At 40.8% G+C, this 13,367-nt stretch overlaps 1 protein-coding gene across 1 annotated transcript in view; it reads left to right on the forward strand.

The window, feature by feature from the left end:
- LOC126480851 (uncharacterized) overlaps positions 1 to 13,367 on the forward strand; it is a 173,602-nt gene that overhangs the window by 95,492 nt on the left and 64,743 nt on the right. Inside the window, exons 11-12 of the mRNA XM_050104213.1 lie at positions 7,663 to 7,809; positions 12,922 to 13,306. Of these exons, the coding sequence (XP_049960170.1) occupies positions 7,663 to 7,809; positions 12,922 to 13,306 (532 nt within the window). The remainder of the gene's footprint in view (positions 1 to 7,662; positions 7,810 to 12,921; positions 13,307 to 13,367) is intronic.

A 13,367-nucleotide genomic window follows, 5' to 3' on the forward strand; every position in this document is an offset into this window, starting at 1 on the left:
AATATTCAACATCATAAAAAATAGAAGAAAGATGAGTGTGTTTATGTATAAATGTGTAAATGCCCTGGAACGGCATCAGAGCACATTACAATTTTCTCTCTGCCATAACAATCACTTTTTTGTTTGAAAACAGCGTTGTAAAATTATGAGGGCTGTTTAAGACACTGCATTACACTTCTTATGTTACGAAGCTCCCTCTGGTGCAGAGCTCCTTGTCACCATTTCCGATGTGGAGCGAATGCTGTGCTGGCATGGGGCTGATTTGGTACTGCAGGTTTTGCCTTGTGTGGTTCTGTGATCTGGATTGCACACATACATTGTGTAATGCAACACTCGGTTTACATCTTCCACAACACTGATTGCATTTGTGAGAACTTCATTATTCACAATCTCGCTTCATTGAAGATGCTATGCAGGATGTTATGTAGTGATAGTTTAACAAAAGTATTAATAAAACACCATTCCTAATGCAATTCTTAAACAACAAAATCGAAACCGCAACATAGATGGAACATATGGCAATGAATAAAACTGTATGTTACAAATGTTTAGTTCATATTAAAAGCAGAACTATCTATTTAACCTAGTGTGGCAATCACATACAATAACAAAAATATGTTTTCTAGCTAGCAAATTTTCAAAAAATAAGAAAGTAATCATTTACTGAAGTGTGCTTCCTGCAGACCAACCTCGTTCCCATATTGCATCTTCTCATCCCAAATTCCAATAAATCAGACTAGAGCAGAACAGCCATGTCAACACTTTCACCGTTTCTCCCAGAATGTTGACTTTGCTTAACACGTGCTCGTCACACCTTGTGGAAGAGGAGAGAACACAGGCACTACAATCCAGCTGGTGGAAGGTTAGTCTTTAGCAAGATGTGTTATAATTGATAGTTGTAAGTCAAGTTACTCACATGCAGCAACCGACGAAGCAAAACAGTGGTACACCAAGAAGTCTTAGTTAAGTTGCCAGAGCATTGTTAGAATTTGATAAATAGTAACTATCAAAGGGATATTTCTCTTTGACACATCACAGAGTATGTATGCAGTTTTCTATGAGACAATGTTTACTGTGTTGTCTACGCACTGTCACTGCATCTGGAAGAGGATACCATTTGCAGTTTCCTCCAACTCAGCTCTTGAGTTCCCTACACCACAACCAAGACATTGTCAAGGTAATATATGAAGACACAACTTTTTAATCAGTTAAAATATGTAACAACTTCAGAGATGTTAATAGCTTGACCTACTATATAAATGGATATAGTAGGTCTAAAGGAAGCAATAAATAAATAAATAAAAATATTCAAGTAAATCGTGCAGTTACATAGTGGTAACTGAATCTGCGGGATAGTGGTGAAACAAGCAAAATGCTAAATGCCAGGCATGCCTTGGAAAGTTGCCAGTGGATACTAACAGAGAGCTTCTGGACCTCACCACTGAGGCTGTGTGCGGAGTCAGTTCTCCATTGACACAGTACCCTTACAGTGGGCAGTGAATTATCCATTCCTACATTCAGTGTGAGGTCATAGAGTATGTTTTCTGTTGGGGCAATGGTTAATTTGTTGCCTACACACTATCACTGTGTCTGGGAGAGGATCCCATTTGCCATTTCTTCCAGCTTAGCTTTTGAGCTCCCCAGCACCACAACTAATACATTGTCAGCATACTGTGCTGAGACACAGCTTTCTAATCAATTAAAATATGTGACAACCTCAAAAATTGTTAAAAATATGACCTATTGTATAAATAGAGCGAATAAGTCTAAAGGAAGCAATAAATAAAATGTTCAATGTATGTGTGCAGTGTCAGTATGAGTAAATTATGCAGCTAAATAATAATAAATAAGGAAGGCAAGTTACTTCTGGTGGTGTTGCGACCACCTGATGGAGTAAGGAAAGTATGTGAGAGAATGTCGCTCTGTGGAATAACATTGTCAATTTTTAAAATAAATGAACAGCAGAGGGCATAGCAGGTTTCAGACTTATCTTTAAATAGGAGGAACAGTGGAACACCCTGCTGACAGAAACAAAACCATCGGCCCAAAGCTACATAACCAAAGTGGCCCAGCTGAGGACTGTAGAGGCAACAGCATGCCGGCGGAGGCAACAGGCTGCACCAGTCAGGAGGTGCAAGAGAAGGTTGATGCATAAGGAGTGGTTTGGCCTGCATTATACTCTCACCATCCCTCTGGAGAAAGGGAGCAGAGGGGTGTATGTCATACTGGGGCACTGGATGCATAGAATGGTGATGAGAAGCTTGGCTGTTGGTGACCCTGGTATCAGGCCCTAAGGTCAGAGGTGGCTACATCGGTGCTGATTGTGACTGGTCGTGGCTGAAGTTGGTTGCAGTGGTAGTTCATAAGGGTGTGCTCAGGCATAACATAAAACAACTGGTTCCCCCTGTGACCTGATGACATCCCCTGGGGTCCACTCAGGACGTCAGTCGAATGTGCTTGCTCAGACCCAGGTGCCCCACACATAGGCAAGTGTCTACACAGGCTTAGTATGTTGCACAGGACAAAGGAGGTCTAACAGGGTACAATGCTGACACCTGTGCTGTATTTTGTCCGAGCTGACCTTGTTGTCAGGGATTGACTGATACGTTGCAGAAAAATTGTGCAGGACTTGCTCAATAAACAACAAATGCAAGGCCTTCTGCTTCTGTGTGTTGTATGTACACACAATCTGCTCAGCCTCCATGTTGGAGGCAGGGTGGAAGGGGGTAGTGGTCAGGTGTTCAACGCCCTTACAGTGACAGAAGGCATGGGAATGCATCAATGTAAATTGGGGCTTGTTATCCAACATAAGGGTGCATGGCAGTTCCTTGATGGAGAATATCATTGAGAGGCCACAGGTGGTAGCAGGGGTGGTAGTGGACAGGATCCGCATCATATAAGGAAAGTTCAAAAGGGCATCTACCACCAGCAGCCTTACAGCTCCCTGAAACAAACCAGCACCAGACCCTTTGCAGTGTAAAACAGCTGAGCCACCGATACGGCTCGTTATTGATTAACATCACAGCAGTGCTGGAGTCTGGCTGGACTTTCACAGACTGGCGAAAAACTTCAGTGCAACGTAAGCTTCCATGGTGGCAATGGAGCTGTCTGCTCCATAGCTGTAATGGTGTACATGAATGTGCTGTCCCCTGGCCACCTTTGAGTGTGCAGCCAACATGCAACTTCATAATACATTGCTGAGAGTTGGTCTGGCTCACTGCTGCCACAATCTTGGCAAGACTGGATTTTCTTCAGCTTGCATGAATTACATTGCAATGCCAAGGAGGGAAAGCGTTTTTGATTGTACCAGTTAATATTACAAAACAGGCCACTGGACACTGAGTGGGGGGCAGAACGATCAACATACTTAACCATTTGAACACCTGTGGTTTTTGCCCCAGGGCAGAAACTACTGGGGCTCGAAGGTTCAATTGTTTCATAAGACATTGGTGATCCAGATGCCTGTGAACTTAGATTGGACAGAGAGAGAGAAAAAGTAGACAATGAGTCAAAATGAGAAGTTGGATGGTGATTGTAAAAGTGACAAACTACTATCAATAGTTGAATTTCATTTGTGTAATTATGTTGAGCTTCAGAAGTAACCTCAAAAGATTTAGTAATTTTTAACACTTCACCAAGACTAGGATCAGATGTGGCCGAAGCTTCTGTGGATACATTTCTGGCTGGGCTATGTGAACCATCACATCCCAAATCAATGATTCCACATATGAAACATTACACTTGTGGCACGTGAAATTGTACTTTCATGCGAGACCCTGCAAGTCAGCAGCTGTGTAAGATGGTCTGTGTTGTTTACAACACTGATTAAACTGTAGCTTAATGCAATGAGTTACGTTTGATGACTGTTGTATTTAGTTAACAGTACACAAGAGATCATTGAAAGACAAAGCACTAGGGACAAATAGTTGCTGTAATTTTTGCACCACTTTGTATAAATGACTGCTAGAAGACAATAGCAGCACCCTTTTCTACCTACCAGAAAAGCTGTAAGCAAAAAGTACAATTCAAAATGACAGATGTGAATTTCCCAGCTCTTCGAAGACTCATCAAAGGCTAAATGTAGCAGTGGGAGCACAGTCATGACCACAAACTGACACCGTTGCTGCCGAGACACAAGCTGCGCATTGTTTTTGTTCCTGTTGCCATAGTTCTAGTACTGCTGCTGTTGTTATTAACAGCTGTTGCTCTTAGAGTTCCAGAAACAAGGGACCCATAACAGTGGTACTGGGTACAACAAACAACAACAAGCCTCAAACAGCACAACAAACATTTGCTGAAAGCATTATAGGATAATATTTCATTGCCACTCATCTGTCTGATCTGGACACAAATGAGTAAAAGTTTGAAACTTCCTGGCAGATTAAAACTGTGTGCCAGACCGAAACTCGAACTCGGTACCTTTGCCTTTCGCTGACAAGTGCTCTACCAACTGAGCTACCCAAGCACGACTCACGCCCCATCCTCACAGCTTTACTTCTGCCAGTACCTCGTCTCTTACCTTCCAAACTTAACAGAGGCTCTCCTGCGAATCTTCCAGAACTAGCACTCCTGAAAGAAAGGATATTGTGGAGACATGGCTTAGCCACGGCCTGGGGGATGTTTCCAGAATGAGATTTTCACTCTGCAGCGGAGTGTGCGCTGATATGAAACTTCCTGACAGATTAAAACTGTGTGCCGGAACGAGACTCGAACTCGGGACCTTTGCCTTTCGCGGGCAAGTGCTCTAACAACTGAGCTACCCAAGCATGACTCATGCCTCGTCCTCACAGCTGTACTTCTGCCACTACCTCGTCTCCTACCTTCCAAACTTAATAGAAGCTCTCCTGCAAACCTTGCAGAACTAGCACTCCTGAAAGAAAGGATATTGTGGAAACCTGGCTTAGCCACAGCCTGGAGGATGTTTCCAGAATGAGATTTTCGCTCTGCAGTGGAGTGCTAGTTCTGCAAGGTTCGCAGGAGAGCTTCTGTTAAGTTTGGAAGGCAGGAGACGAGGTACTGGCAGAAGTAAAGCTGTGAGGACGAGGCGTGAGTCGTGCTTGGGTAGCTCTGTTGGTAGAGCACTTGCCCACGAAAGGCAAAGGTCCCGAGTTCGAGTCTCGGTCCGGCACACAGTTTTAATCTGCCAGGAAGTTTCATATCAGCGCACACTCCGCTGCAGAGTGAAAATCTCATTCGAGTAAAAATTTGTTGAGTGCAGAAGACTGAATGAAGCTAAATATAAGAATGAGAATATTCAGGTACAATGCAGGGACAAAATCCAATAAACAGAATAGTGTGATGTATAGTAGCTCATGCAGTGGACTCTAGTAGACTATCACAGCTGCTCACCTGGCTCCTTGACTGCGTGGGGCTCAGCCGACGTGACATGTCACTCATGCCCCTGGTGACAATCATCAGTTCCGATCTATAGTGCCTCTGAGCTGCCATCGATATTGGTCTTTGCTGGGCACATTAAACTTTTCATCTAGATACACAGTGAGTATCAGAGCAAAACTTGTTCGTAACTAGGGGGTGCATCTACTCAAAGAGGTCCACAGTGGGCTGTAATATTGTATCGTTGCAAAACTGGTGGAAATGCTGAAGTGTTAAAGCAGAATTGATTTACTCTGGGAAAAAATTAGTTCCAGTTTTAGCCACCAGGTGCAAATCACGAGCTGTACATTGTTTGTATAATAGTGTGACATCTGTGCTGTCATTCACAAGCCATAATGCAAATGAACAGTATAGTTATCATAAAGAGAGACCATCCACTGTTAGTGAAACTGTTCTATGTGAACAGCAGCAGTTACAGTGCTGCATCGAGAGAATATTGCTGACTGAAAGGTCGGAGAAGAGACCTGATGTCATTAAATGGTTTAAACAAGATGATAAAAATTTTAAATGTGGGTGAGTCTGGTATGGCACCCAGAAGAGGAATGCGTCCTATCCCATTGAAAGTAATTGACAAGGGTGCTGTTGCTATAACTGGCCATATAGCCCATGCCCCAGGTTGTGCTAGTGCTCGTACAGTGTAATGACAATTTTGTATCCCATGGTCAACAATACAGAAATTTTTACAGTCTAGTTTACACTGGGACCATTACAAGACCCAAATGGTGCAGCAACTGAAACTTCATGATGTACAGCAATGTTCTGGTGAATTCACAAGCACCGTTATTCTCAGTCAATTCTTCTTTCAAGAGGATACATTCAAAGGGCCTATCAGGTATACCATTACATCTGTAGGTTATCGAGATGTCCTTGTACAGCATGTTATTCCTGCTTTGGAAGAGCACAGCTGTGTGGAAATCACTGTTTTCATGCAAGATGGGGCAACACCTCATATCGCTCACACAGTGAAAGATCTGCTTAAAGTAACCTTCCACAAAAGTGTTATCTCCAGAGGTTTTCCTGATGCATGGCCTAAAGTTAATGTGATCTAAATCATCGTGACTTTTGGCTGTGGGCATATCTGAAAGAATGCATTTACCAGGGACAGATTTGGCCTCTCCCTGATCTGAAGGTCAGTATGTAGGAACACATTGCTCAGATTCCACTGGAACTGCTGTAAGAAACTGTTAATCATCTTGTTTTACAGATGGAGCATCGCGTCAACATCTCTGGTGCTCATGTTGTACAAATTGTGTAAGCATTGGTTTAATAATAAAATCAAAATTGTGGCTTTTTCATTTGTTCGACACTTTCTGACCATGTCCTGTTACATATGGAAACATTTCGCCCCCCTCCCCCTTTTTTTACATTATCAGATTTGCACCTGATGGCTAGAATTGGAATTAATTTTTTCCAGCATCAATCAGTTCCATGTTAACCAATTAGTATGGAACAGTGAGAGGCAACATTTGTTACATTCAGAAGACCATGCAAAATGTTGAAAACTGATCCATAACTGATTCTCACTTTTTATCCTATTGTCTCAGTTGTTGTGTTCAAAAGTGTTTGAGCACCTTGGTCTCCACTTTTCTTGTGACTCATATTTTCTCACAGAGAGATGGACTGCCACTTATTGTTTGTCATTCAGACTTGTTTGACCACACTGGAAGTATATCTGTGCCACCTAATTAATGTGTCATCAGATGGTTGTTGTTACCATATAATTGCATCAGCTCAGCATGGCTTGTTGCAATGTTGCTTCATTTCGGGTATAGAAAGCAAAATGCCACACCATACTCCAATTTTTCCAATGGGCTGCATCGTTCTGTTGTGGCCCCACTAGCAGCGTCTTTTGATGCTGTGGCACAGTTGTTTCAGTTTGTACAAGAATTGCAGATGTACCCACAGACAAACAAAAAATTAATTGTTTAATTTCATTTTTTTGAGGTGATAATTGAAACTGTATGACTAATGCTTGTATTAGCAATTGTATATTGATCATATTTTATAGCAGCAATTACACACATTACACCACTTGAGCATATTAACTGTAACCTTTCATTGCCCAAAACATATGCTAGTACTTGGATATCTGAATGCAGAGTGAATATCGTAGCTGAGGTGCATTTGCTCACAGTAAACCACAGTTAACTGTAATATTTAAAAAAATTAATGAAAGTTATTTTTTGTGTGTTATGAAAATGTTTTCTTGCTGCCTTACTAATCTGAATGCCTTATTGTACCCAAGAACACATCTCATTCTTCTTGCAGATGCTACCAGAGCTCAGAGAACAGATCGCCGATGATGACAAGAGGGTTCGCATTGCTTTTGTTAAGTTGTTGCACGCCATTAAGGATGCGGGGAATATCGAACTTTGGAATATTGTTCCTCTTCACTGTTTGATAAATAGGCTTGAGGTAAGTTTCATATATCATGTTTTGCACAATATTCAGCCAGTCATCTCAGGTGAGGAGACCTTTGTTAGTTGTGCTAAATACCAAAAAATAGTTTCTAAAAATTCCCAAAAAGCATTTGACTGAGTACCTTATCTACACTTATTATGAAAAGTACAGTTGTATGGTGTATCAAGTGAAATTCGTGATTGGATTGAGAATTTTTTGGTAGGGAGGATGCAGCTTGTTATCTTGGATAGAGAGCCATCAACAAATGTAGAAGTAACTTCAAGTTTGTCCCAGGGAAGTGTGCTGGGACCCTTGCTGTTCAGGTTGAACAGAGTGTGCCAGAAAAATGTGTACACACTTTAAGGAACGAAAAGTATTACTTATGTGTTTATTTTACATTTAATAATTGATCACACATGTACAACCTTCAGTTTAGCACATGGTTACTTTAAATGTTCAAAATGTTCTCCATTGGCAGCTATACACATAACAGAATCATGAGCAGTTGCCGCAACTACATCAGTCAGTGTTTCAGTGGAGACTGCTGCACATGTTACTGTTATCTCCTGACGAAGTTCCTCCAGCGTGCATGGCTTACGTCAATAGACGTTATCTTTCACAGTTCCCCTCAAGTAAAAGTCCATAGGTGTTAGATCTGACAATCGTGGAAGGCACTCAATGGGCCCTCTTCATCCAATCCAATGCCATGGAAAATCATCGTCCATGAAAGCTTGTACTGCTAGGTGGTAGTATGGTCCCACCCCATCCTATTGGTAGAAGACCTTTTCATTATCTCCATAAAGTGCACATATACCTGGCAAAATTTATGTGCATAACATTTCCAGGTATACTTCTCCAATGACAGTAGCATCAAAGAAAAAGAGTCCTACTGAGCCTCTGGATGATAGTCCAAACTACACATGAACCACTGGTAGATTGACTGGTTTATCCACATAAACGTGCAGATTTTTCAGTGCCCAGAACACACTGTTATGCCGATTCATGGTTCCATTAAGTGTGCCTCATCACTCCACACCACCTTCGTCAGAATTTGCTCTTCATCACTTACCATTTGCTGATACCATTTGCAAAATTGCATTTGGCGATCAGGATCGTCAGCATTAATCACATGCAGTAACCGTGGAATGTAAACTTCCGACTTTGCAGCTTTCAGAATTCTTCGTACACTTGTACTGCTAACCCCCACTTCACATGCACATTGCGTGGCAAACTTCTGTGGAGAATTAACAAACATTTCCAACACGAGAGCTGACGAAGCAGCACTTGTAGCTGTACACTGTCTTCCTGAGAGTGCAGTCGTGTGTGTGAGATGTGTTTGCGTGAGTGTGTATGTGTGTGTGTGTGTGTGTGTGTGTGTGTGTGTGTGTGTGTGTGTGTGTGTGTCATCTAATTCTGACAAAGGCCTTACTGGCCAAAAGCTACATTTTTGATAGTCTTTTTGTTGTGCCTATCTACGATTCAGCATCACGGGTATATGGTGGTTAGCAACTATGCTTTTCACAATGTTGTACATTCCATCCTGGATTTTACGTCGTTTGATTTAAATCACTAAAGATCATTTATATACGAGGGTCTACAGCCTGTTGAATCTCTGGAACAGTTCTGAAGCGAATGCCACGAAGTGGTTCCTTCATCTTCGGAATCAAATCAATGTCACCAGGACTTAAGCCCGGGGAGTATGGTGGATGGTACAGTACTTCCCAGTCCCATTGACCGAATAGAGCAGCCACAGCTTGCGCTGTATGCGCCTTCGCATTGTCATGCAAAATGATGGGTGGGTTGTGCAGAAAGTGTTACCGCTTCTTTCACAAAGCTGGTCGCAGGTGATGCTCCAAAAATGAACAAGAATACTGTCCACTGACGGTCTTCCGTGAAGTAACGTAATGCGTTAGGATAACACTATCACAGTCGTACATGAGAATCACCATAACTTTAGACCGCTCCATTTGCAGCACCAACAGAACAGGCTCTGCTAACGGTATGCTACACCTTCCACGTCGCTGGCAACAGGTTCTATGCAATGCTTGTGACTACTTTGAAGGACAGTAACAGGTGCAAACATGTAACTTTTTTTATCAGTTGTGAATAAATAGTTGCCACTATTTAATTTCCAACCCTCGTATTATAAGTGAACAGGTTCTATTATAAGTGAACAGGTTCTAATGGCCATGGGTTGAGCAGGCACTCAGATTGCTTGAATCATTCTGCATTGCATGCTCAGCAACTGTGTACAGCATGTCTGCAAACTGAGGAGCAAGCAACACATTGGGTGGAGAAAGTGACCTTGCCCAGAGATATGCTGTAACTGCCCTACAGGATGACTAGCAATCAAGTGTACCGTCAAGCAGTGTATTGCAGCTTTCTGTAATTTACGTAGATTCTGTTTGTGTGCATTTGTTCCATATGTTGTATGAGTTTCTAATTGTGTTTTCTGGGTTGTGTTAATGCATTAATTGGCAAATAAACACCCTTCAGATATGTCTGCACATTGTGTTACCACTGATGTAAAAGTTACACTGTGGAAGGATCAGTATAACTTACGAAAGTCCGTTGGTGCGCCTTGTGATGTAACCATCTAGTGAAAGTGGAACACACCTGCTCGTTCTTCAGTTTACAGACAGATTTCACTGGATGTTCCCAAGACTGCATAGAAGCAGTACATATTTTGGTCTGGTAGCAAGCATTCTGTTTCATGTCATTGGGAACGTCAATCCCACACCAAGGCTAGCCCCCTCACACTGCTACAAAGTGACATGCCTGCAAAACGCAGCAAGCACATTTGGACCATACAGCTCCCTAATGACTCGATGCCATAGCATTCCAGCGTGTGGATTCATCTATGTCAACAGTTTGGTGTGCGGTGTTTCCTTTGAAATTGGTGTTGGTTCTTTCCACATTGTTTATTAATTTATTGGACTTCTTGGAAACTCAGTGAAACGCAACACACCTGGCAATACCTCACAATAATTTCATTCTCATTTTTTCATAAAATATTTGTTCTTTTATGGCTTTAATATACATTTCTTGTAAATATGCAGCTCCAGCTAAAAGTTTTAAGTGGAGAACAATTTACTGTTACAAGTTTTATTTTTTCACTTTAGAACAAAACTAGGCAATTATTTAGTCAAAGATAGCTTTTGTTCAATAACTATTTACTCAAGTTCAGTGGTATCTCTGAATAATACTTGCATTCAGTGTATTTACTATGTTCAATTTGAGTAATTCCAATTAATTTGAGATTAAGGGATGTGAAAAAACATGGAATTCCTTTTTTTCTAATAACAGAGGTTAAAACAATGTTTATTAAATGTTTGTTACATTGATAAATTATTCTCTGGGTTTTTAGTACTTTATCAATATTCAGGAACTGTGGGTACATTTGTTGAAAATATGAGCAACCAGTTGCATGAAAGACATTTTATTTCTTTACCAGTTTCATATACAATATTTGTACATGTACTATGATCCATACATAACCATTCATGAGCTCTTTCTGCATCATTGTGTTTTTTCATAATATTACATATTTTTATAAGACTACAATACTATGCTGCATACACCTGCTTATTGTTATGCTCACCGATAATAGTTCTAATCTTTGGAAGAAGAGCACTAGCTGCCTGAAACCAGTAGAAAAATAATTTTCTCTGTACGTATACAATACAGATATTATCAATGCAAATTGACCACATCCATCATCAAGCAACTCATAATTGAGAATGAATATTTTAATTATGTTAATTGCAGCCCCATTTACTGACTGTACAAATCTAAGATATGGCTGGCTGGTAACTTATCAATCCAGTTATTATGTGCAGTCCTTCTTCCTTTATTAGTCTCTCATGAGGAAAATGTGGAGTTATGAATGAGAAGCTACCTGTGTCTACAAAGCTTAAAATGTGACATTACAAATGGCTGGACATTATTTGTAAATAAATGCATACTTCTATGATATATCAATGAAAATAATCAATTTTTTTTAAATGTAATGTAACTGGATAGATAAAATTACCTCACCAAGTGGGAGCAGAACAGCACACCCATATAAAGATTATGGTAATTTGCAAGCGTTTGGAGGCAGCAGCATCTACTTCTGGCAGAAGGACTGAAGGGGAAAGAAGAAAAATGAAGGATGAAGAAAACAGAAAAAGGACTGTTGAAGTTTAGGAAATACGGAGAGTTTGGAAAAGTCAAGTAGACCTGGGGTCAGGAGAGACTTACCAGACAGGATGACAAGGAAAGGAAGGTGCCTTTCCTTCTCATTCTGTCCAGTAGGTCTGCCCTGACCTGGGTTCTACGTGACTTTTCAAAACTCTCGCCATTTCCTAAACTTAATCTCCTTTTTCCTTTTCTTCATCCCTCTTCCGTCCTCTTCAACCCTTCTGCCAGGAGGAGGAACCACTGGCTCCAAAATTTTGCAAATTCCCTTAACCTTTATATGTGTATGTTCTGCCGCTGCTTGGTGAGTAGATTTTTTACTTCTGTGATATGATCAACTAGACCTGTGTGTAGTAGTAATATAAAATCATTCTGAAGGATCAGTTAATAAAATTCTCAGATTTCTAGTTATTCACTCTTTCCATCCTTTGACTTTATAATTAATGCTGCACAATTGGAGTTCATAAGGCTTTCGGTTCAACAACCTTGCATAACTTTTTTAATTGTTCAAGGGACATATGACATTAACTGAAGAAATGTTCTTTGCAAGACCATCATTCCTTGTAAAGAGAGTGAAGTTCACCATAGTCTTTATTATTATTATTATTATTATTATTATTATTATATTCTTTGTTTCGTCGAAGAGACTGCAACTAAAAACAACAGTTGGTCATCATCAGAACTATAACTCATGATTACTGCACAGCACCTGACCCACTCACAATGAGCACTGTTCAACAACTGTATCATTGCACCCTTTCACGTGGTCTGTTTTATCACAGCTGACTAAGACAGCAGGCAACAGCGCCTTGTGCCCAGTCTGTGTTTGACTGAGCCATTCGTGTATTTATCTTGCCATTGGCAGTTACTTTCACTCTGTTCATCTGTATATTTACCCACAAATGTATACAGAATTCACTTATAATAATTCTTTTCCCCTCCTTTCAGGAAGATGACTGTGAAGTCGGCGAGCTGCTGGCGCAGCTTTTGTGCAGTACGTGTTTTGCCAACAATAAGAGCTTCAACACTACAGTGAACTGTATAGGCCAGATGGTAAACTTTAGCCATGAAGGAACCTGCAAGTTCTTCTTACATTCAAAGTCATTTCTAAAATTTCATGATGCTGTAAAACTTATGCTATTAATCATGGAATGCTTGTTGAAGCATATCGAGATTGAAATTTTCACAAAAAGGAGACAGAGGAAGGACTCTACTCGACTCAGACCGAGACATGTTTCTAAGAAAAGGAAGAGGAGGAGTAAATTCATTAAAAAACTGGCTGCCAGAATGAAGAATGCGTGGGTGAAGGCTGTTAGAACAACAGGAGATACTGGTAAGCACAGTTCTGCTATTTGTATCTGAATGTTGAATTTGTTAATGTGCATTCAGTAAAG

The sequence above is a fragment of the Schistocerca serialis genome, chromosome 5 (assembly GCF_023864345.2).
Source record: "Schistocerca serialis cubense isolate TAMUIC-IGC-003099 chromosome 5, iqSchSeri2.2, whole genome shotgun sequence".
Taxonomy (NCBI): Eukaryota; Metazoa; Arthropoda; class Insecta; order Orthoptera; family Acrididae; genus Schistocerca; species Schistocerca serialis.